The 26,561-nt window shown below is 41.1% G+C and overlaps 1 protein-coding gene across 2 annotated transcripts in view; it reads left to right on the top strand.

Annotated features, from left to right (window-relative positions):
• LOC117422490 (MAM domain-containing glycosylphosphatidylinositol anchor protein 2) overlaps positions 1-26,561 on the top strand; it is a 129,882-nt gene that overhangs the window by 62,125 nt on the left and 41,196 nt on the right. For both annotated transcript variants that reach the window (XR_009307419.1, XM_058988083.1), the window contains exons 6-9: positions 2,446-2,715; positions 10,347-10,676; positions 12,468-12,761; positions 26,130-26,399. Coding sequence is in view for 1 of the 2 variants with exons in the window: in XM_058988083.1 (XP_058844066.1) it covers positions 2,446-2,715; positions 10,347-10,676; positions 12,468-12,761; positions 26,130-26,399 (1,164 nt within the window). In the remaining variant the exon portion in view is untranslated. The remainder of the gene's footprint in view (positions 1-2,445; positions 2,716-10,346; positions 10,677-12,467; positions 12,762-26,129; positions 26,400-26,561) is intronic.

Raw genomic sequence — 26,561 nt, 5'->3', positions numbered from 1 at the left:
CCCTGAAACTCATCACAAGAATACAGCAAGTTACTGAATCCGCCAGAAATGATGGTTTTGTGTGCCCATGAATTTGAGATATTGTACTTCTGTTTGTTTCAGCAGGCAAAGTGCTTTGCGACTGTGGGTAGGACTTTAGCATACTACAGTAACACGAGAAGTAGAAATGAGGTGCTCTGTATTGATATCAAACCAGTTGTAATTGCATTGTAAAGTAACTGTTTCTCCTGTAAACATGAGGCTTTCATTCAAACTCCAAACTGAACCCAAGACAGAGGTAAGCAGTTCTGCCCATATGGCTATGACCTGCAGTCACTCAGAAAGTCAGGTTACTGCTTATCTACCATGTAACCACTGCCTCCCACTCCATCCTAAGAGACTTTTTTTTTTATCCAAGTAACGTCTCAGTAAATGATCTGCAACTGTTGTTATTTATCAGGCATTGGGAAGCTCTCATGCAGCTTTAGTGGAGACATGATCTTTGTGAGACGCATGAGGAGGGAGAGCATGTGTGTAATTCTTTCTGCGTCTCGTTTGACCATTGTTGAGACTAATGCTGGAAGCCCATAATGATGATGGAGAAAATCAGTCTGCCCATGCACCCTGCTGATTCCTGTGGCTTTGCCCTTTCCAGGCACAGCGGCTACCTCATTTGTATCCCAGCATGCACTGGAATAGACAATAACTTGCCTGATGACCGGCCTCTCCCTCCACCAATCAGCCCCGTGCACAGGCTATTTATATGCACTGCAGTGCATTTACTGGCCTATCAGCATGCTGATTAATGACAATACAGTTTTAACAGCACACAACAGGGGCCATTGGGTAAGGTTTTCTGGATTTATTTGAAAAGGTGTTTATATAGCGGAGACCTTTAAGCAAATCCACGCTGGATTTTATAACAGCCCTGTTTCTCTGCTGGTGTTGGGAAGCCTATTGTTGTAGACTCCAGTACTTCAGCTGTGGGAATCAATAAAATACCTGCCTTTTGTTTCCATATTCAATGGAATTACCAGTACAGTTATGCCCTATTCATTCTACCTGGTGGTGCATTATTCAGGAAGTGTGGATAGAGTTTTATTTGAAGATCTTTATAGTGAATAGTATGTCCTATTCCTAATTACAAACATTGGGGATGAAATTAAATTAGTCTAGATAGCAGCAATCCATATATATTTGGGTCACACTTTACATTAGGTGTCTCTAATTGCTGTGTAGGTACATGTGTACTTACACATAATTGCAATGTTATTATGCATAGTTACAATGTACTTAATATGTACATTTTTACATGATATAACCCTGGTGGTTTCAAAACCTACCTTTACAGTTTTAGTGTAATTCAAAACTCATCTTGGAGAACAGTCTTAGTACACACTCACAGTTGATTAAAACAAAATCCTGCTGAACACAGGGGGCTTAGGACTTGCTGGTGCTTCTGGATTTCACTGTCAACCCAAGCAGGTTTTAAACTCCTTAATCCTGTCTCTGGAGATGCAGTGTCTGTGCTCTCAACTCTGTTTTCTGGCAGCGATTCCAAGCCAGTTTAGCAATGATGTCTGTTAACCTGTTGACAGCTCGAGCTGAGAAATGATATAGCAAATTTCTGACGGCAAAACTCACAAAAAGGGTTTGTATTACCAGATGCGTCTTCTGAGCAATGCATGTTCGGAAACACTTTCCATGAAGTGTCTCTAATTACTGTGTATTCACATAGCAGTTACTTCATAAAAGCATGTGTACTTACACATCATTACAATGTTATTATGCATAGTTACAATGTACAACCCTAATCCTATCCCTAAAGCCTATCCCTATCCCTAACCCTAACCCTACTCTAACCCTAACTCTAAACCTAACCCTAACACTAACCATAACTCTAATCATATCCCAAAATCCTATCACTAACCCTAACTCTAACCCTAACTCTAAACCTAACCCTTTTCTGATACAATTGTGTACTTACATATACCATGCAAAATTATTTACATGTTCAGTACATTGTAACTATGCATAAGAACATTGTAATTGTGTGTAAGTACAGATGTATTTACTAAGTGACTGCTATGTGAATACACAGTAATTAGAGACACTTTATGGAAAGTGTTACCAAATGTTCTTAGTGCAGTTGTGACCTACTCCATCACCCTGCTTGCAAAACACCATTGGCAGTACTGTATTAAACACAGTGAATTACCCTGATGTAACCCGAGGAGAAACATCAACTAGCCACAATACAAAGTACTGTATGAGGTGGGTCTAACTGTATACCCAAGTCTCATGTCAGTACTGTGCTTTATAACTGAGACTCTAAAGTAATTTGAAGACAATGAAAAAATACTTTTACCATTGAATTTCTGAATTTGGATTAATCAGTGAATGTTGACGTCTGATGGAAAATGTGCATTCTGCATTTTAATTATTTTCCATTCCGTTGACTTTCAGCATCTCCTTCGATCAAGTTGCTGGTGGAAGACCCCATCGTAGTGAACCCAGGGGAGACGGTGACCCTGGTCTGTATAACGTCAGGAGGGGAGCCCGCTCCCACATTGACCTGGGTCAGAGGCACCGAGACCCTGCCTCAGAAAAGCGTGTTGAACGGGGGCACTTTAACCTTACCAGCGATTACCTCTGAAGATGCTGGGATTTACAGCTGTGTGGCGAACAACAACGTGGGCAACCCTGCTAAGAAATCCACCACCATCATCGTCAGAGGTAAATACAGGTTCAACCCAAGGGAAGACTGCCATGCTGTAGGAGCAATGCTTTCTTGATAGCTGTTACTATTGCAGGCTGGTTTCTAGTGTATCGAATCGAAACATTCATTGGGGAGGGTTTTCCAAGCATTTTATTCCAAACAAACAAACAAACAAACAAACAAAGCACCCTTTAAAATAAAACAATGGCAAATAAACAACTCGATTGTACTTAAAAGGACGTTTGTAACTTTATACACAGTAAAAACCTTGTTGTTTCCGTCCACGATTTGGCTCCACGCCACACACCACACACACACATTTCTTTCTTGTTTACTTCTTAATTCAGCGATAATTTGGAGCAACTGGATACTTTTTTTAAAACCAGAAATATGACGTTTTCATAATGTTCCTTTCTCTGAGAGCCGAGACCTTGTTTGGAATCCTCGGCCGGGCTCAGTTCTAAGGAAGTGCATGTGCACAGAAGTGGAATGAGCAGCACTTCCAAATATTCATTGGGTTCTTCTTTGTGATTGATGTACAGTAGACCAATGTTCACTCGCCACCAGCTCTCAATACATTTCGTCCCCCTGGCTAGAATCATTCAAGATCCTAGAGGGAGAGGTTGTTTAGTGCACAGCGTTGAAGAATAATGAGCATTGACAGGTGTGTAGTCCAGTGTGGCGCCGCATTCCAGAAAGCTAGTGTGTAACATAAGAGGGCAAGTCCAGGCTTATTCCCAGCACCCGAAAAGAAATCTCCCCAGCCGGGAGTTGCTTCTATAACATCCGGAAGGGGAATGGCTTTTGCACAGTAGCCTGTATCTGGAACAGGATGGGGGAGGCCATGCGGGGGTGTTACAAGCCGTGCTTTGGTTCAGACACTTTGCTTGATCCAGCCTTGTGGTAATTAAAGACACTGGACGGCTCAATTCAGTAATTAAGGATTTGGTTGGAACAAGGTCCTGGACTGGAATAGATTGAAAGAGCCATGCGCGAGTGCCATTGATCTGTGTTTTACTGTATGTCTCTTGACAACCAGGAACAAGAAAATAAATGCGAATAAAGACTCAGAGTTCACTCAGAGCAGATTCATGGCCAGGCTAATAGTGATCAATAGTGATTTACATCTGACAGCTTTTAAAATATGTTAGAAAAGGTCAGGTGGCATCAGTCAAGTTAAACACAATGTGACCTGCTTTCCTGAGAACCACACTCTGATGGAAAACATTTTTTGTTTTATAATGGAGCAGATATCATAAATTACAGAGCAGCTCTTGTAAATGTTCAAGCAAAATACAAATAAAATCACTGGAGACCGATATACTGGAGAGTCTTTAAATACGCTTTTCACTGTGTGTCTTAAAACAGTTAGGTCCACGGCACAAGGTTGCTGTTTGTCCCTAAAGCACAGTAAAGATTACAGCATGGTTATCAGGCTAATGTTTCTTTTACTGTCTGCTTGGGTGAGCTGGGACAGTGAGTGGGTTTTCACTCTGGCATAAACCCTTTAGAGGAGGTCATAGCTAAATGAAACAACTCTATAAATCTTACCTGTCCTGGACTTCCATTATAGATAGAGATCACACAGGTGCAGATTTGAAAGATTTTTTTGCATTAGTTATAAAGGGGTATAGTGCTCTTTTAGCATATGTTAGTACTCTTTCAAGTATATATCATACAGCACACAATTAAACTGTGTACATCATTGTAACAGGATTAAAGTAGTATACGGCTAAAAGCTCAAGCTATATATGATTATAGCAGCTTTATTAATTCAGTGTTTTAAACAATTTTAGCTGATTGCAAAAGGAAGGTGAGTATTGCCAAAAAACACCAAATCAATAGAGCAAGGCATGTTGTATTGATGATGTGCCAACCTCTATGAAACCACCACATGTACATTGCAGTCTCATTATCTACAGGGGGCAGAAGATCATGTCAAGATACTTCTCAACCTGAAATCAATCTAGAAATACCAGAGGCTGAATCTACTACTGCTACGACGACATGATTATTATTATTATTATTATTATTATTATTATTATTATTATTATTATTATTATTATTATTAATATTTAGCAGCAGTAGTCCTATTGATTGGACTTCAGTTGCCGTGCTTCTTTTATAATCAGACCTCATCATACTCTCAGCAGCAATTCAATATGCCTCATTAAAGCTGGCAAATGGAATATCTCTAATGTAATTATTTTCACATGGTCTGTCTTTCTCATACCGATTGAGTTTTGAACATTATGTTAAGTAAAGTACCGTAGGAATGTATGTGTACTAATATTGACATCATGTAAGTTATAGATGGGTTACTTTAGCAATGCTTAAAGCAAGCAGGTTCAAATCTCTATTACAGCTTCTTAAAGCTCTAGAAAGACTGTTTCCAAAAAAGGCTTCTTGTGGATTTTGCTGTTCTGAACTGTGAGCAGCTGTGGAGTCTGAGGGGAGCTTCTTATCTTGAGCAGGGGAAAGTAAACTAGAGTAACCCAACCCAGATGCCAGCTGCTTTGCTGTGGGGAAGCTATTGTTCACACTGTCTTCCATTCACATTGAGACAGAACGAGACAGGTGGGACTGTGGTGGAAAGAAAAGCTGTTTCTGAACAACACTGCAATATCACTAACAGAGCATGGCAATGCCGGTGATACTTACAATTTATGAAAAACAAAACAATAAACACAGCATAGTGGGTTTCGATGATTGATTATCAAAAAGAAAGATCAGATGTGCTAACAAAACCTTTTTTTTTATCATGCTAGTGTGTAAGGCTTCGCATCACGTTTTAAAGTAATTAAACGGTTTCTTATATATGCCTGGAGAAGTACCTATACATCAAAAACAAGAGGGTTTAATCGACTCTCTTACATTCTTTCTCTCTTGGTCTTGTCCCTTTCTTCATTCTCAAAGCTAATACAATATAAGGAAGATCTGTCAGGAGAAAGCAGTCTCACTCACGCTTCAGCTGAAAGATACATGTGCCTGGTTTGAAGCAACGTCTGTAATCATTAAGAAGTTGATTTCAAGGCCTCCTGGTAGAAAATGTTTTCTAATCGCGCTGACATTTATTTTTTAAAGTGGAGTTAAAAGCAAGCGCTGAGGGGAGCTGATAATAATAGAACTGCTAAAAACTGCGCTGAGGAGGAATCTGTAGAAGGAATGGGGCGACGCTGCAGATCGGATCTTGGGAGAGGAGGCGTTGAATCCAGCACGCTATAATTACTGAAACTTTTCTGTGAGGATGGCTAAAATTGTTGCTTGTTATGCCTAATACTGGACTAGATGGCTTTCCTTCCTGTGCTTTAAAGTGCTTTCTGAATGACCTTGTTGAACAGGACACTTCTAGAAAACTTCAACAGCTTTTCAGATTTTCACACTTACTAAAAGAAAAGAGAGAGACAACCGTCTTTTTGATTTTTCCTTTTTTACCTCCCTCCTTTTGTCCAGTTGATGACGATTTGTCACAGTGCAAATTTTACACTGAAGACAGAGCAGGGACAGCACATGCCGTGAATACAAAACAATACTTTATATCCAAGTCATTGAATCCATATGCTGTGTGTTGACTATATGCATAACTATGCATGTAAACCTGACAGTGATAGCAGAATATGTTAGTTCCTTAATCATGCAGTAAAGCTTATTATATTTGGGCATGTGCACTTTGATGGCTGTACCGCACCGTTATGCAAATAATGCTGTGCTTCTAGATTCTGAGGAATCCATTAAGCTGACAATATTAACTGTGTCTGGACTAGGTGATGAGAAGCTGCAATGGTACTGTTAACTGAGTGAAGTCATAACTATGTCAGACAGCTCAGAGCCGAGGTCAGAGTGTTCGGCTGGTTCAAGGACAGATCGTTTCAACGGTCTTGCATTTCAAAGAAGTTACAATTGAAAGTTAAAAAAAAATGATAGATAGTTTGGTTCTGCTTTAAAACAAGTCTCAGTAATGCAGATGTAATTATGTGTGAACTAACACATTTCCTATTGAATTCACACAAAGTAAAAATCCAATCCAAATTCAATGCTTACTTATATTGGAGTATATTTAAATCTCCGCTTATCCGTGATTAAATAAAGTTAGAATTCGGGTTCGGTATGAGCGACTGCTAACTTAATTTGAATTCAATAGAAATAATATACTTGTTCATATGTAATTACACCTGACTCAAAGACAGTTAACACGCTTGCTATAAAGTATTACCAATATGTTTTGAATGAACTTTTATTCATAAGGTAATCTGTAGTACATTTCTGTAGTACAAGAAAACCACCCATGACTGCTGAGAAGAGGTTTTGTTTGAATAACCCGTAACAGCAGCATAACACACAACGCTGCCCATTGACCAGGAATAAGCCGCAGTCTTTGACTCAGCCCAACCCCAAAGTAACACGGAACAAACTGCTTTAATTTCCAGTACTTCATATGAAACCTGGAAGGAATGCCGATATCAGCCTTTGTGAGTAACACATACAAGTGATTCTAGATGATACCTAGGTGTGAATATCCATTTGCTTTAAAGCTTCAGAGAGTGGAGGAGAATTTGAAGTAGTTGAATTTCACGACAACGGTGGCTCCCATGCCATAACCCTGTCTGACCGACCCCTATTAGTATGTCCTAGATTCATCACACCAAAGGTATGAGACAGTAGTACAAGACTTTTGTTTTCCCTGGGGGAAGCTGAAGTAAATTAAAAAGGGGCAGGCTGTGCAGTTTCTCAGTAAGCCAAGATCTCCTGACTCCAGAGCACATCATTAAGCTCTGCAGAAATCAATTCTTAATTTGCGCTGCGCTGGTCCTTGGTCATAGCTGTCCATTTTCTGTTGTGTTCAGGGAGTAATGCATCAGCGTTGACCGAGTCCCCACCGCGTTCAGAACATGCCCTGTTGACAGGGTGTAGTGCCTCCAGTGATCCAGTGCTGAGGAACAAACAGACCTGCCTAATTGTTTATATTTTGCTAGTCTTGGTTTTTACACCAGGGTCTTTAAAGAGAGCTTTTATTGCACATGTAGTCAATTAGTGCTGCCTTTACTTGCACATTAATGCAATTTGTACAATTTGTTCCTGAATGGAAAAAGGCATCACCTCACACAAATTGCAATGTTGTGCAGCAAAGTGCACCAAGTCCATTCTCACTCAGTGCCTAGAACAGGGCCAGTGAATATCAATTGCTTTTTTGAGTGTGCTTGCCAGCTGACCCATCTGCTAAGACTACACTGTCTATAGAGTATCAGAATATCTATGAAATAATACGAGTTAGCTTGGATTATAACTCTGGGGATGTTCTCATCCAGTCGTATTCGGAGTGCCTATCCTAGACTTTTACATGGTGCAGATCGCTTATCCATTACTGCAGGCCAATATCTATCTGATCATGCTTGCTATGTTGTATTGCTTAAAGGCAGCACCCAGGTAGCAAACACGCTAACTAACTTGGACATCAGAGAATAATGTTAGTGATTAATGCATTCTACAGGTGCCATGGGCAGAATCACCCAGCCATGCCCACAATTCACTGTATTATAATGTCACCGTTGATATTTACATACAGACAATCGGAATGAAGGTAAATGTTATTTGTTTTGCTGTTTAATTTCAGCGGAATGCAGGGTGTAAAACCCGCTTTGGCATGTAAATCAACATGTTAATCAGCTTTTCTCAAATTCGTTTTTAAATAATTTATGGATCCCTCTGAATAGCATTTACATTGGTGAAAGAGCAGTGCGCTGTCTGGGTTATCAGCTGCATCACACCAGGCAGGCCTGGTATCTGAGATGTGGCTCTTTCTGGGAGCGTGGAATGCAACTATAAGCACGGCCAGTGTTGATATCAGCATGCAAGTGAACGGTCAACCACAGGGTTTCAAATACCCACCTGTGAGACCACTGGAGGCAAGTAAGGATCTGATCATAAAAGCTATCAGAAAATGGTCAGAGCGCAGGTTTCAAAGTCGTATATAAAGAATGGAGCAAAGAAAAAGCTAGCTCAGAATGAGAGTGATTCCCAAAAAGAAAGAAGCATCAAACTGTAAAAGGGAAGAGGAAGGATGATGTTTCATGTCTTTTGATAGAATCTCAGTCTAACTACTGACTTAAGAACTTGTCCTGGGCCTGACAATGTCTGTGGGTGGCACTGCAGGAGTCTCTGTGACCGCTCAGTGGGATTGGGGTGGGCTCTAATCAGAAATCAGACAGGGTATTTTATATACACTTCTGTAAGGATGACAGAAACAGCAGGCAGCCTGATGCTGTGATAAAAAATAAAAACAAGACCTTCATGACGCCACTGTGTTCTGGCTGCTGTATTGAAACATAAAAAGCCTTTAAAAAGGCAGTTAGTGTTGGTGGAGACTGTGTAAGAAATGTAAGTTCTTTACGGTGAAAACATGTTCCTGTGTTTGCCATTGGGGGAATGGGAGGGGGTGGAGGAGAGTTTAGAACAGAACAACCACAGGGTCTTACATCACGTGTCCCTGGGCTGGAATATGTGGACAAAATGAATCAGCGGCAGCTGTGATGTGAGCTGTGAACTGATGAAACCGTAATAAAGATGCAGTTTGGTACTGAGCATGCTTAGCAAGTATCAACCAGTGCAGGCACATAGGGAGGGGCCTTACAATGTGTGACAATTATGTTATTATGTTTTGAGTGCTGAACCTTTAAGACATGACAGGGTCTCGTGCGAGATTCTAATGAGAGAGGGTGAGGACGCAGTGATAAATGAAACAGCCGTTTAAACGAAAAGGAGTTAAGCGTTTAATCTGTTGAACGTGACACTGTCACTACTGTATGTACTTTCACCTGGTCCTCGCAATGCCCGTAAATGATGTATGTAATTTATTGACAGATGCATGCACTATATGCATGCATGCATGATTGATCAGTAAATAGACTGTATCGAACACCATGTGGCCTTGATTAAATTGAACGGTTTTTGTGTTGCTGTAAGGATATGTTAAAATCGTTAGCAGTATGTAAAATTGCAATCATTTAAACTACAAGACAGGACTGTACATCACATCGCTTTTTGGGCAAGCTTTATAGCCTGAGCGTGACAAATTTAACCCGCCTTCTCCTTATGGACTAATTTGAGCTATTGACAACCTGCATACAGTCTCAGCCCCTAGTTTGCAATGCATGCAGCTCCGGGGGACGTGTCTGATGGATCACATGTCACGGATGGCTGAGTAATCTCTTCTCGTTAGCACTCGACCCACAGGAAGAGGCTGGTACTACCAGTGATCCATCACTCCCACATTGTGTCAGCAGGGGGTTCTTCTCTAGACACCGGGACTGTGAACAGCATGCACAATACAGCATGTACATAGCAACTGCAAACGCTGTACCTGGCGACTTTATATCTGATTGGTTAAAAAACAAGCCTACACTAAACTTCTACATACTAAACTGAATGCCTTATACTTTCAAAGCACAAACAAAGTTATGATTTTTTTTTTTCTCAAAATCCTGCATTGCACAAAAAGAAAAGCCCCTCCTATAAGATATTTACTTGAGAAAGTCTGTCCATTTTCCACAGGGCAAGAACATGATTTTTCTTGTGTGTCAGTGTATGTCAGTGTGTGTGTGTGTGTGTGTGTGCGTGTGTGTTTAACAGCATGTTCATTGTTTTTCCCTAGCTTTGAAGAAGGGCCGGTTCTGGATCACCCCTGACCCGTACCACAACGACGACAACATCCAGATCGGCCGCGAGGTGAAGATTTCCTGCCAGGTGGAGGCCACTCCCCCGGAGGAGCTGGCGTTCAGTTGGCTGAAGAACGGGCGGCCGCTGCGCAGCTCCGAGAGGATGGTCATCACGCAGACCGACCCCGACGCTTCCCCGGGCACCACCAACCTGGACATCATCGACCTCAAGTTCACCGACTTCGGGACCTACACCTGCATGGCGTCGCTGAAGGGGGGAGGCATAGCGGACATCAGCATCGACGTGAACATCTCCTCCACCACCGGTGAGGGCCGCCATGCATGCTGGGCTTACCCAATGCCCCTAGAGAACACGAGAAATGTTTGGAGTGAGAAAAGGCCATTCAGCCCATCAAGGGGTTAGCACACCCATCTCCCCTTACTGATCTCCCACTACCTCAGCTGGTAGGCTATTCCATGCATTTATAACTCTCTTGGATAGAGAAGAGGTGTTCCCCATCTGTCCGTCCATACGTATGTCCATCTGTAAGCCCATCCATCTATCCATCTCCATCTGTCCATATGCACATGTACACTTATGGACAATTCATAAGAGGGTCAGATTTGAGGTCTGATTGGTCTCTGAACCGGTTAGGCTAAGGAAGGTTATGTCTTCAGAAGGTAGCCTTATTCCATCCACTATGAATTCAGGTTCACTGCCGTAGATACAAGTCCTGTGGCGCTGAGTGGCTTTGTGCTGTACATGGCCACACGCTGACACCATGTATCATATTGATCCGAGTTCACAGTGTTGCTTGTTATATACACCCTTCCCCAAATGAAACATTTTAATAATAAATAACAACTCAAAAGATTTAAATCATATCCAGCAGATAAAAGAATGTAATGAATTATTATTAAGAATCATGAATTAATAATGAACCATGCATTCATTACTCAGTAGTATTGAATAGAATCAGGCATGTTATTAATGCTTTGAGACACGTTCGCGTTCCAGAGTTAATCATTAATTGACCTGCTGTGTTTGCTTGTTCAGTGTGAGGTGCGATTCCTCTTAGTTTTATTTACCATTAAGGAATATTCTGCGAAAATGTCACTTAGAGCTTTATTAAGGACTGATGGGCTCAAGATATGAGTCGTTCTCATAGGGTCTGGAGATCTGTTTTAATGATCTACACAGATGAATCCTAAATACGCTCCTAAATAAAGTTTGGTAGGACTCAAGGAACTTCTCGGCCGTTTTTTAAAAGCAAAGGCGCAATCTTGAAGAAAGGTTACAAACACTGAAATGAATTAAACTGCATTGTGGCGGATTTCCTGTTAATCAGACTGATTTATAAATATCTCCTCCTCTTACAGTATTTCTCCTGCCTAAATGATATTTATTTTCTCTGTGCACTGTGGGTAACATAAAGCTATTTTATTGCAATATTGCCAACATACTCTTGATGAAAAGAGATTGCTTTCTCATCTAAATATGCTTTATAGCCTAGACTGTAATGCCCCATGCCAAGATTTTTAAAACATTAACAGAAGATATTACCCATCGTCTCCTGGGTGCCATCATCACTCTCGAATCGCAAAACTACTTCAAGCGCATTAAATGGCACAATCTCCTCTAATTGCCTTTGCCAGTTTTATTGTGTTGCACTTCTCTGAAATTGATGTTAGCCACAAGTTACTTCAGCAGTCAGCTAACTTTGCTTACTTTCTAGCTTGCCTGTCTGCAAGAGGACAGATAAACCTGGACTTGGAAGCTGTGCCTTATACATGTTTCTCATAGCAAAAGCATAGCAGTCGAATGAAGCATAGTGAAAGCATTACAAAGATTAGCGAGGTATGGTAAAGCATACTGATAAACACGGCAAACCAGGGTAAACTATGGAAAATACATAGTATAACCATGGGAAAAGCATGGGGAAATTGCAAAAATACAGTGCAGAAATACTGTGGATAACTTTGAGCTTACATGTTCAGTTTCCTGCTGGATTGTTATTACGTCTGGATCTAGGAGGTGAAACCACTTGTTGAATCCGCTTCTCGTCAGCAGTTACTAGAACCCATATTAGTTCCGCTTTTGTTTTTCTCTTTCTCAGTCCCTCCGAAACTCTCGATCCCCAGTGGGAAGTCACCCCTGGTCACCCGGGAGGGGGACACGGTGGAGCTGCAGTGCCAGGTGACTGGGAAGCCCAAGCCCATCATCCTGTGGTCACGCGCGGACAAGGAGGCGCCCATGCCGGACGGCAGCATGGAGACAGAGAGCTACGACGGGATCCTGCGGATTGTGAACGTCTCCCGGGAAATGACCGGATCCTACCGGTGCCAAACCAGCCAGTACAACGGATTCAACGTCAAGCCCAGGGAGACGGTGGTGGAGCTGATTGTGCAGTGTAAGTGTTAGGAACCATTCAACAGACTACCAGCTATGGACAAAAGTTTTGCATCACCCTAGAGTTTTAATATTGAGACATGATTAAAAAAAAAAATAATTCAAAATGTGTGTGAACATAATTCAGATCATGTAATCAAGGAAACTACAACATGATATTGCAGAAGTCTACCAGAAGCCATAATAGTAGCACAGTATTTCATGTTAGATGTCAAAATGTCAAATTTTTCTATTTTTGTCAGTTTTTCGTTAAGTATATGGAAAACTACAAAGCAGTGGTATGCAATTCAGTATGTTAACGTAACAGAATTCAGCAGGTTGCATTCGACTTTATGAAGCAAAATTAGTTAATTCTATAGGTTGATGCAAAGCTTTTGGCCATAGCTGTAGATCCTCCACGTTCCCTTTTAAATTGTGTTTTAGTAAAATACCACTGTACAAGTGGCATGCACTGTGAAAATGAATGTTATTTATGAGCAAAAGGAAAATATGAAACAGCTTTAAACTTTTTGTGATTGGCATCATTTTATTGGCCCTGCTAAATGAAATAAGTCATGCCTTATGATTATAGCACAGTAGGAAACAGGCCCCCTGTTCTTTACCCATTGATTGGAAGATTATTTGAATCATCCCATTTGTATGGCCCTCCTACTCTTCAAGCGAGTCAATATCAACACTTCAATCTCAGATCATACATTTTGTTCTCACTATGCGTTAGATTACAAATACCTTTGTTCTGTTACTAAATTGTGTGAACTGACTTGCATACGGTGCTGATAATCCATCGTGATCATTGATAGCATCCTATTGAGCATGCAAGTAGGCTAGGAGGTCCCAATAGCCTGGTGATCCTGGATAGTATTCCATTGTGTTGGTTGATAACAATAAGATCGACTGGTTATTTAGATGACCAGAATGCTGCTTTTTAATGATCTCTGGGCTTGGCTAATTCCTCAGTGATGGAAACAAAAAAACAAAATGTGCACATGATTCTTTTTACAAAAAGTTAATAAACAACGCAATGCACACAATAGCAGTGTTACCCGTTCTCTTTAGGATTTACTTTTCCAAGGAGGATTGTTTTAAGTGTAGACGATTTGTTTTCAGATGATACACTGTAATGATAAAAGACTCCTGTTTAAAGATTCATTAACATTCATGAAGCCATTAAATAGCTTTTAATGGAATTAACTGCCATGGAGATGTCTTTAATTTTGTTTTTCCAATGGCGAGTTTTCCAATGCATTTTTTTTGTTAACCGGTATTACCATAATGAATATTAACGCTCTTTGTTAAATCAGAAACGGCGGTTGAAAATAGAAGAAATTCAGTTTGATTCAAAGCATGAGAGTTCACTTATATAAACAATAGTTTATATAAAACTATATGCATTAAACAGAACTCTCAACCTCTGGCTTTGTTTAAATTGATAAGCACAGAAACAGGCTGGCTGTAAATGATGCTGCTCAAGAATGTCAGGACAGCAAACCTGAATGTGTGCTACCATGGTTACCAGGTCCCTTGTCTTATTCATGCCTGCAGCCTTTGCCACGTTTGTCCTCCACCACTCTTCTGAAGATGATAGGATGTTATTATCAGTATTTGTTGTTATTTGTCACTGAGGCATTGAAAATGATTCTAATTTATTTTTCAACAATCGTTTTTTCATTGCTTATAGTTCCTAAGAGTAATTCTCTTCTTGTTTTTCTCCTGGTTGAGCTGGGATAGGTTGTTGCTCCTTAGTGACAAGCTGTACTGTATGTTGTCATTCAGTCAAAGAATATTGTTTTTGACACTTTCGTTTATTCCTGTTCATTCTATTGACATAAAACTATATGTAATGTTTAAGAATAGTTATTGACACTTTCCTTACCCAGTAGGGTATTGCTTCTGTCCAGTAGAGCCATCAATCTCTTATCGCCAGAGGCATTGTTTTTATTATTCTGGTTTCATTTAGTATTAAATTTCCTTTAGTTAGAGGAATGGTGAAAAATCAGTTTCACCAACAGTCACATCCTTTATCTTAAACAAGGACTGTTTTTAGTGCTGCCATCCTGGCAAAGAAGCTTCCTGACACAATGCTAGTGGATTGCCCAGACAGTTGTGGGGTAATGGCACCGGCTAGTGGTGCTCTCGTCATCAGAGCCTCTCTCAAACTGGGTTACATCAACACTTTCCCTGACCCATAATCACAGCCTCTCTCAAACTGGGTTACATCAACACTTTCCCTGACCCATAATCACAGCCTCTCTCAAACTGGGTTACATCAACACTTTCCCTGACCCATAATCACAGCCTCTCTCAAACTGGGTTACATCAACACTTTCCCTGACCCACAGTCACACTGCAATGCATGGCTTAGACACAAAGGTACCCCTGCCAATCCACGGCAATGCACGACTCACAGGGTCAGATCAGAGATACGGACACCACAGTCATGATGAATTGGAATGGGTTCCAAGGATGAGCCGGGACATTGCACATGCTCCGTGGCCTCGCTGGGCTTCTTAGCTGTAAATAAATGGCAGAGGGAAAGCCAAATGCTTCCCAGGCACTTGTAATGAATGTTGGCTCCATAGCAGTTGGTACTGATTCCTTCACAACAGTGGATCTCCAGTATTTTTCTTTGTTAAATTTAAGCTTTTGCCCAATTGCTTCTTTGCCATCTGAACAAGAGAACACCATAATCTAAAAAAAACCCTAGAACATACTGTATGCTTTTAATGTGGAACTGATAATATCATCCCTTGAACAGTCATTCAAGATTATCACAGTTGAGTAGACAGATGCTTTAGCTTTGTTTTGACGTTCCTGATAATATGTTGATTCTTTTAGGACACACTCACAAAAACAGGCTCCATCTGTGTAACTGCAGGGTTTTCCTGTGGCTGAACTGCGAGTTGCTCAGTGATCCAGGGGTTAAAGCAAGATCAGGTAAAACTATTAGAGAAAGGCATGAAAGGAGCTTAAAGTAACACAAGAGATATAATAAGCGTGACTTACTCTAAGACTGTAGGTCAAACACCAACATTTGCTGAACAAACGTTACAAACTTGTTTTTGTGCAGTAACCTTGAATGCAACAAAAAGCTCAGTCATACCATCCTCGCCTAAGAAGGGTATGCCTTTGTACTGACACAGAGCACTGTTTACTGACGTGGAGAAACATTGTTTTCATGAACAGCTCAGGGAAAAAATCCATTAAGCAGCCTCTGCGAAGGGGCTATTATGCAGCTCATGGGTTGTTGCAGTCCAATGAGCTAATGGCATCTTTTGTAATTTTAATTGGGAACTTAGAGGGAAAAATTCCCACAGGAGCAGAAAGTAACCAGAGCTTTCATCCAGCCCGGTACTGAAGACCGAAAGACTATTGATTAGGACTGGCACAGACAAGTCTAAAATCTACATGCAGCGTTTGAATGAGTGGGCCTGACAGAACTCTCATTGCGGAGAGCTGATCATAAGGGAAATTAGAAAGAGGGTTATGAGAGGGGGATCATGCATTTCCCCCTCCCCCCTCCCTCTGCTGCTCCTTCTGAATAAGCTGTGTGTCTTGTCGCCCGGACCGTAGGATTTTTTTTCCTAAGAAAATTAAAACTACTGCCGAGTGCAGCTGGGTGGTGTGGTGATCAAAGAGCTGCTGTTTCATCACACTTGGATATACAGAATTAACAAAAAAAAAAGAAATTAGAAAGTACTTGATGCTCAGCCCCTAATATAACTCACACAGAAACAAACACCGTTCCCAAAGTGTGTACCTTTCTGTTTGTGCAGCTGAATCCCGCTCCGCAATGTCCTGGCAGTTTTTTTTTTTTTTTTTAGAAACTATTCATTTGTTAAAATGCCCTTCCTTTAATAAACATGATTGTCGTACCCTGATGTTCAGCTTAATCCTGCTTTAGGGTCGTTCATTTTGAAAGGGACTGTGTACTCACTAGTGGATAATGCGTGTTTATTTCTGTGACAAATTAATTGTCCTGTCCTCTTAACTAAGACGAGAGAGAGAGAAAGAGAGAGAGAGGGATTGCATCCGGATTTGCTGTGAGCATTAGAGCATGATGAAGAAACATTACCCTGTTAGATGAAATGAGAAGCTTTATATATGTTTGTATGTATGTATGTATGTATATATATAGAGAGAGAGAGAGAGAGAGAGAGAGAGAGAGAGCACCATCTGTTAGTTCTTGTGTTCTTGCATTTTATTTTTTTTAACTCACTGCTTTCACTGCTTGTTTGTTTTTCTGTTTTTTGTTTGGTACGTACACACCGGTTTAGACTGCAGTTGAACTGCATACTAGCTTGCAGCTTAGCCATCCTGAGATTATAGCCAGTGTAGAAGTTGTTTCTCACCTTTGTGGCTTTGCACAAAATCCCAACACATAGAAGAGGATTTCACTGTGACGCCTCGTCAAGCCTTACAGTATATTTGACCTTGTAAATAATTGCTTTGCTTTTTGCTTGTCTATAGGTGTAAGAGATTTTAGATACATGATCAAGCATCATTTTAACTGTACTGTTAAAAAAAAAGCATCATATGTTACCGTGAACCCAAGTGTGTAAAAAAACAAAATCAGAGGTAATTCGTCATGTTAAATACCTTGAATTAGTTCATCAGTAGTCAACACATTAGCGTATGTAATGGAATCTGGCATGTGGATAAAGTTTATGTACAGTACACACTGATTTATTTGTTGTCATCCAGCTTGTATCTCAGGGCAACCGTACACATGCCAGCAAGAGAAACTCGGGGGAAAGAGCGAGGTTGTTTCCAGACTCCTCACACTACGACAGTATGTGAGCCATGGTGTCAGTGACAATGCTGCTTAGGGTCATTGTAAGGAAGCTGAATGAATGTCTGCAAATGAGTGCTCACAATACCAATTGCCATGTTAGGACGCTTCCGTTTACTGATTCCAACATACCGCTTAAACATGTATCATCAACACACAGCAATGCAGCACCGCGTTATAAACAGAACTCAGATAATGATCAGTTACCTTATGTTCTGAGAGATAGCTCGGGTGCGGAGAGGGTCTGTCATTAGGAGAGGATTCAGGTAGCTTCTCTCAAGTGCCTGTCTTACACATCTTACCTAACTGCGTGTGTGTGAAGCTAAACCTTGTTTTTGCAAGCTTCCGTGTTCCAGCCAAGGTCAGGCAAGTTTCCCGTCTTGAGGAGAAACACATTTCTCTGTTGATAACAGCATACTTTGAATGCTGCCTTGTGTTACTGTTCATTGCAGGTCTCTGGTGACACGCTTTATGGAATTGTCTGGAACACAAATATCGTTTCCCATATCGGATCAGACAGTAGAGCCTAATACTTTAACTCAATGAACCCTGCTGGTATCCTGCACCAGAGCAGTGATTTACTGACCACCTGATTTCCATCACTGAAGACAATAGAAAACATCCACTGAAATGCGGTCTGCAAATAAGCTGTTTTATACATTTTAGGAAGACAGTAATTACAATTGTTTAGATGATTAAATTAGACCAAGTGAACTTTAATTGAATCTCTGTGATTTATATTTCACGGCATCAGATGTGGGGGTTGCTGGAAGTCTTAACGACATTTAGAAAAGTCAAATGCTGTGCATGTCATCTTCATCACAATGCAGCTACTGATGATGAGCGTGCAAAAAAAAAAAACGACCAGATTACATATTGAATAATGGAAAGCAGTGTCAAGATGGACAGAGTATGTTCTATATGCTCAAGGTGTTCTGAGGGCTCTTCTAGGGCTCCTGTGATGGGACATGGTTCTGTGGAGAAAGTCTTCAGCCAGGGAATGTCCTGAGAGATTCACTGGAATAACATTTGCTGTAGTGAATTTAATTTAAATGTTAAATCTGATTGAGTAATTTACCAAAATATCACATAACTCTGTTAGGGTTAAAAAGAAATCAAACTGTGGAAGAATCTACAGTCAGGCTGGCTGGGTTGTGCTTTCTCCTACCCGTCACTTCTAGGACAGTGATGCTCTGTAGTCTTTTTGAGCACTTTGATTCAACAAGGTTCTTGATATTCTTTATACAGTAAATCCGTGTTGCTTGCTAATTTACATCGAAGAGCATCCAAAAACGTTAGCCAGCTGTGTTGAGCCTTGTTTTATATGGGCAGGGTTCCAGTTCCCCTCCCACAGTTGATCATCAATGGATTATTGGGGCCTTATTTGTTACTTAGCTACTCTACATGAATTGTTACAACAGTAATAAAGGCCAGGCTGCTCTGGCATCCTTATTGACGAATGTGCAGCCATTTGTTATCGAAGTGCAGTGCTGGCAAAGCTCCAGAGAGTCGGTCAGATAAGTGTAGTGCACCACTTCATTGTCCTCAAGTCCTTGCTGAGTTTATGGGACACGAGTTCTCAGTTGTTAAGGGCCTCTTTCTAAAATGTGGAAATTAGCTGCAGGAAATATCTATTGGAAATGGAAGAGCCATGTCATTCTGAATTGATCTTAGCTTCACTGCAAATTAAAACATGCACTACATAGCTGTGCCACAGATGACGAATAACCTTTATTCACAATGCAAATGTAATAGAACAAGCATACAATTATCAGTTTTGTGATTTGGTGGAATGAAGAGTGGCATATGTCTCTTATGACTAACCTGCTTTCTCTTTGGGTACACAACATTCAAGTTATGTGGGGGAAGCTTATTTAAAAGGCTGTTGTTAATTGTGTGTTGCATTCAGAGCTGTTTTTTCTGTGTAATTAGTACAGAACTAATTTATACCCACGAGTATTCATTACAGATTCATTTATGCCGATTTGTGGAGAATGGTTCCCATAACGCAGGGATTCAGAAGTGCTTTTCACTGACGCTAGGTTCTTGCAGAAGTTCACAATTATCAGCAACACAGTTACGAAAGACGAATTAAGGGAATTCACGCTAACAAGGATTTTTCTTTTCTGGCAAAGCAGAAAATGAATCTCCCTTCATCTCTTCCACTCTTAAGACATCACATCACTGCAGTAGCATTATGGTTCAGAGGCATGTGAAGCAATGGCACAGCAATGCTGCTGTGGCTGTTGCTGTGTCATTTGAAGCTGTAAAGTCCAGGATGCTGTAATGAATCTTCTCCTAATGACTGATGAGTTAATAGCAGGTAGGTGTCAGCATAAGACATACCATTACCTCTCAGTTAGGGAGCTCACTCTTTAGTTGAATTGTAAGACCTTGAAGTAAGCTTCCAAATCTCGCATATCCATTCAGTTATTTGTCATGCATTTCTTTATAATGTTTCAAGAAAGCATTTTTTGTTTCCCTGGGGCCTGGTTTCGTCTAGCATGTGCAATTAACTTTGTGTGAAAGATTGACTTTCCCTGCACAAATAAAATACTTTACCAAATTTTACTGTTACCGAATTTCTTTTTGAATTTTAAATATCAAACAAGCCCCTGTAACACTTTACATTAAGTGTCTCTGTGTCTCTAATTACTGTGTATTTACATAGTAGTTACTTAGTAAATACGCTGGACACGAGAGCAGCAACAACTCCAGCCTGTGTGCTGCACACTGTGACAACAGCACCCTCCGCTGGACGTAAGCAGCAACAACCCCTGCCTGTGTGCTGCACACTGTGACAACAGCACCCTCCGCTGGACATGAGCAGCAACAACCCCTGCCTGTGTGCTGCACACTGTGACAACAGCACACTCCAATGTACACGAGCAGCAGAAAGTCCACTTCCCCCCGTGAAGCTGTCAGTTGTTTCCTTGTTAACCCTCCCACTGTACTAGATCTTCCTGTCTCGGCAGACCAGAGCCCATATCTATACCTGCACCTGATCCTGAGATGAATTTGCTGAGAGCGTAGGGCATTGCAGGGTGATCAATGCCGCTTACAGTAAGACAACACACTTTATTGAATCCCTCTTGGCCAAAGTTTAAGCAGAGCTCGGAATTACCGAATGCCACCATGGTTGTGTACTTGTTAATAAAACCCTAGCTGTATAGAAGCTTGCCTTGCGTGTAACTTTGATGAACCTGATCAATATTAGAAGCTGAGCAACCTCTAACTACCCTTGATCGTCCACTTCCATCGGAAGATAGATGCCGTTTTACAAGTTTTGCTAAGAGGTCAATTTGATTACATACTTTGACACGTTATTAATATAGCTTCTAGCAATAGCTGCTAAATAAGGCTCTAATTCAGCCGCTCTGTCAGTCTGCATGGCCGGTTCCAGGGTAAGCACAGGCTGATGGAGTGCAGGTCCGCTGTATCTCACTGCCGTTAATCACTTGCCTGTATGTCAGCCTATCCACCTGCTGCTATTTTTATCTTTCATTTCTGCCTCACTCACTGAAGCCTGCTTTTTAATTTTCGGCGACCTATTCCAGTGACAACATTTATTCCCATATAATATACCATTCAGTCCATCAGTCAGCCCCCCCCCCTTTTCCAGCCTTTACTTCCACTTTTGATTTCAAATAGGTTCTTTTGAAAAGTGTGCATCACAGGTGAGCAGCTCTCTCTGGCTCTCTGTGCTGGACAGTGTGTTCTTTTCATAGTAAATATTTAACTCTGAACATGTTGAGTCCTAACTGGAAAATTGCCTTTTTTTTCTGTCCAGCAAGAGAGAAAGGATGGGGCTTTAACTGGTGCAGCACGCATATTGCTCTGTAGTGTTGTACATTCAGAGGCGTTTCATGAACAACGTGTTTTCATTTCACAATCACAAGGTGCTAACAAACCTTTGACCTGGAGCGGATTGCACACGCTTCCCTGGCTTAGACGATCAGTAATGACAATTATGTTCACAGTAAAATTTGGATCAGTACTGTTGTCCGCTGTGTTCATTTTTCTTCCTATATGCACGCTATCTTCTTTAAATAAACTGCAAGTCTGTCTCCAAACAGGCTTAACTGGAGCCCCATCTTGTGTCAGTTTGACTCCAGCTTAGGTTTTTGCTTTTGAAGTTCCGGACGCTGTCTTTGGAAAGTGTTCTGGAATGAAAACGTCCATCTGAGGCAGGGAGAACAGGAATCGCATAACCCCCTGCATGCTGTCCTTCAGCTGGTTTTGTGAGGTGGGAACATGTGCACTGGTGGTGAAAGCACCCAGTGCAACAGTGGAGAGATTGAAACTGAGAGCCACTTCATCCTTCACTGTGAAAGATACAGAGAGCTGACAGAGATACTACCTCAGACTGGCAGATAATATGGAGGGTTTCCTACTCAAGAGCCAGGAAGAGAAACTGCAGGTTCTTCTGGGAGAAACGAGAGAAGGAGCATTAATAGCTGCAGAATGTGTAGTATCCTGTCATAGAGCCCAAGTTCCACTGTAAGATGAACTCAATAGAACCATATTGTATCTGTTCTAAAGTATGTTTGTGTGTTGTGTTGCAGCGTTGGCAATACTTGTTCTGATTGTCATGCCAAAAAAGCATTTTAAACTTGAACTTGCATTTGAAAGGCATGAGAGGACCAGCCTCAGACTGAGCTCTTTTCTGTGTCCCATTCTTGCTAAGTACCAGAAATATTTCCTTGTGCAGCTTTTTAATAAATGATCCACATTGTTCTCATCTATTTAAAGTCATTGCCAGTAGCCTACTTATTTATAATCCTTGTCACATTCATTTTCAAAATGTATGGAGCAGAAGAACAGAAACAATCGGGTTACTTTTAATGAGAGTCAACTTTAATCTTAGTTATAGTTTTAATATATATATATATATATATATATATATATATATATATATATATATATATATAGATATATATATATATATATATATATATATATATATATATATATATTCCTGTATTTAGTAACGTATCACAAATCAAGAAGCCACTCTCAGCCCATCAAAGCGACAGATTCCAGAACATTCCAGTACAACTTATTTTATAAGTCGTCTCATGCACGATAAACTACCAACTGACAGAAATTCTGAAGAGACGGATCATGACTTTACAATGTATTGTGTTCTTACTGTTAATTACAAGATGATTTATAAGTGAATATATTATTTCTAGGTTAGTACATTCAGCTGACCCTGTCTCTTATGGTGTAAGAGTGTCACTTTGTTTCGCACTTTGGGTGTCAGAACCTCTCAGCTTCCATTAGCACCCAAGGTGCTCACCAGCAGACACTCGTATAGCTTAAGAGACGAGGTCAGCTGTACACATTAACTCACATTCAGAATCCGGATCCTGAAATTGATTAAAACCCGCGTGGGGAGTTTGGTGAAAAAAGATATCAGCAGAAAATGCATTGGCAAGCAGAGCTTCATCAACAGCAAAATGAGAACATGATTAAACAATATTCTCACATTTGTCATTTCCACATGAACACAAAGGAACAGGGGCAGACTGGAGCCCCGAGGCACTCCCTTAATGGGTATGATGTTGAGTCCCCAGTACAGCACACTGCGTTCTGTTACTCAGGCAGTCGTGGAGCTGGTGCAGTAAATGTGCACTGAGATTTAATAAGCGCAGATTACAGAGTAATACTGAATGATCAGCCGTGTTGAACGCCTTGCACAGCCCCTCTGAACACACCTTCGCAGCTAGCAGCAAAAATAGCATTTATTATCATTGTTGTTACATTCAGTACTGGATGGCCCTTTTTACTTTTTTTTTTTTTTTATATTACATTTAACATCTACATACAGGGACCTGCCAAGCATTTCGTGTGTTTTATTTTTAAATCGAGAGAAACGTTTGCACACAAAATAAATGTTATTTTATGTACTGATTTTGCCTCTTTGCCTCAATAGCGTTGACTTCTTGCCTAAAATACAAATAGATATATAAGGACATCTTACAGCAATAGCTGCGTAATATATTGATCAACAATCCAGATTTATTTGGCCATTCTGCTGAGGCATGGAAGCCAGATGCAATTTAACATTTTTTGAAGGTCATACTATCAGGTAGAGAATGAAAAATAAAGAGATTTACAATCTTTTTCATGGGCACTTGTGGTATTACAGCGACTGGTTTTGTTGTACAACCTTATTCTGAAACTTCAAATGGAGATGCGTATGGCTTTGACTATGGAGCCATGTATAACGATATGGAGGTGCGTATGGCTTTGACTATGGAGCCATGTATCACGATATGGAGGTGCGTATGGCTTTGACTATGGAGCCATGTATCACGATATGAAGATGCGTATGGCTTTGACTATGGAGCCATGTATCACGATATGGAGCTGCGTATGGCTTTGACTATGGAGCCATGTATCACGATATGGAGATGCGTATGGCTTTGACTATGGAGCCATGTATCACGATATGGAGATGCGTATGGCTTTGACTATGGAGCCATGTATCACGATGTGGAGATGCGTATGGCTTTGACCATGGAGCCATGTATCACGATATGGAGATGCGTATGGCTTTGACTATGGAGCCATGTATCACGATATGGAGGTGCGTATGGCTTTGACTATGGAGCCATGTATCACGATATGGAGAAGCGTATGGCTTTGACTATGGAGCCATGTATCACGATATGGAGATGCGTATGGCTTTGACTATGGAGCCATGTATCACGATATGGAGGTGCGTATGGCTTTGACTATGGAGCCATGTATCACGATATGGAGGTGCGTATGGCTTTGACTATGGAGCCATGTATCACGATATGGAGAAGCGTATGGCTTTGACTATGGAGCCATGTATCACGATATGGAGATGCGTATGGCTTTGACTATGGAGCCATGTATCACGATATGGAGGTGCGTATGGCTTTGACTATGGAGCCATGTATCACGATATGGAGATGCGTATGGCTTTGACTATGGAGCCATGTATCACGATATGAAGATGCGTATGGCTTTGACTATGGAGCCATGTATCACGATATGGAGATGCGTATGGCTTTGACTATGGAGCCATGTATCACGATATGGAGGTGCGAATGGCTTTGACTATGGAGCCATGTATCACGATATGGAGATGCGTATGGCTTTGACTATGGAGCCATGTATCACGATATGGAGATGCGTATGGCTTTGACTATGGAGCCATGTATCACGATATGGAGATGCGTATGGCTTTGACTATGGAGCCATGTATCACGATATGGTGGTGCGTATGGCTTTGACTATGGAGCCATGTATCACGATTGATCTGTCAGCGGTTAACCATGAGAAATAAGGGCCAAATCAGTTTGGCCATGTTTATGGTTGTGGGCTGAAGTAACTAACATTTTTTTTTTTTTTTTTTTGCTTTAATGGAGTAGGGACACAAAGAAAGCACCTTTTACAACGTAAACCTGGATCAATTAGACAGTGGGTTGTAAGAAATATTTTTATTTACAGCCTGATGTTCTAGTAGTACATCACTTTCTATAGTTGTCCTTTTTTTAATAAAAGCACATTTATCAGTAGATGTCAGCCTGTTCCAGCTTCTGGTACTGTGCATTTTTCATTCAATAGTATTGGAAAAAGTCATTTTCTCAGATTTGCAGTTCACCATGCTTTTTTCTGTTCTCATACTATGCATTCCATGTGCATTATGATGCATTGGCCATGCTTTTGCTATACATCACTCTGCTTTTAGTGTGGAATACCTTGGTAAGTTCATATAAGGTGGAACTAGTTTTATTATACAATCATGCATGTTTCAAATATAGACAGAGCTGTACATTATAATCACCAGGTCATTTGAGAAATGGAGCAGTGTACAGAGCCAGCGACAGATAGGCTGTCGTAATAATGATGTGCAATGCAGATGGATGGGCCGTGACCTGTGATCAGGCCCGCATGGGAATTCCAGTCAGACTGTGCACAGTTGCTTATGTCCCCATCTGCATTCGTTCCAGATCTCAAGGTTTGAACTTTTAAGATTAAGGCGTGAGGTCACTTTGCATGAGGGAACAGATATTAATGCATGAACACAAGGTGCCCTCATTTACAACACATACTTAAACATGCTAGTGCAACCTGTGTCGTTTTTCGTTGGCCAACACCTAAAGGGGCAAAATAATTGAATAGTGTAGACGTGACATGTTGGGAAGATTTAGTTATTTATTTTGAAACTGGCTTCAAGGGGCATTGGAGTGAGGAAGCATATTAGCTTTGGTATTGGTGTCTTTCCCTATCCAGGTATTGCTTGGTATTGATGTCTTTCCCTATCCAGGTATTGCTTTGTATTGATGTCTTTCCCTATCCAGATATTGATTGGTATTGGTGTCTTTCCCTATCCAGGTACTGCTTGGTATTGATGTCTTTCCCTATCCAGGTATTGCTTGGTATTGATGTCTTTCCCTATCCAGGTATTGCTTGGTATTGATGTCTTTCCCTATCCAGGTATTGCTTGGTATTGATGTCTTTCCCTATCCAGGTATTGATTGGTATTGATGTCTTTCCCTATCCAGGTATTGATTGGTATTGCTTTCTTTCCCCCTCCAGATCCACCCACCGTGGAACCCATGTTCACAGAGATGCGGCAAGGCCTGGGCCGCAACATAGTGATGAACTGCAGGGTGCTGCGGGCCTACCCGTCCCGGGTCCTCTCCTACGAGTGGAGGCTGGCCGGCAGGGTCCTGCGCACGGGCTACTTCGATTCCCAGGACTCCACGGAGTACACTGTGAGCAGCCTGGCGCGCGAGGGCTACGGGGTCTACAACTGCAGCATAGTGAACGAGGCCGGCACGGGGAGGTGCAGCTTCCTCGTCACGGGTAACAAAATAAAAACTCAACCATCTTTAAGGCAGGGGTGTCCGAAGCTGGCGCTTCCACTCCTGGACTTTGTTCCAACCCTGTTCTAAATTATTTAATTGAATTGATTAACCTTCCCATCCAGACCCCGATGTAGTTCATTATATCATTTTACCTGTTAAA

The sequence above is a fragment of the Acipenser ruthenus genome, chromosome 15 (assembly GCF_902713425.1).
Source record: "Acipenser ruthenus chromosome 15, fAciRut3.2 maternal haplotype, whole genome shotgun sequence".
Taxonomy (NCBI): domain Eukaryota; kingdom Metazoa; phylum Chordata; class Actinopteri; order Acipenseriformes; family Acipenseridae; genus Acipenser; species Acipenser ruthenus.
Note: the sequence above shows the minus strand (reverse complement) of the source record. Positions and strands in the feature narration are given on the sequence as shown.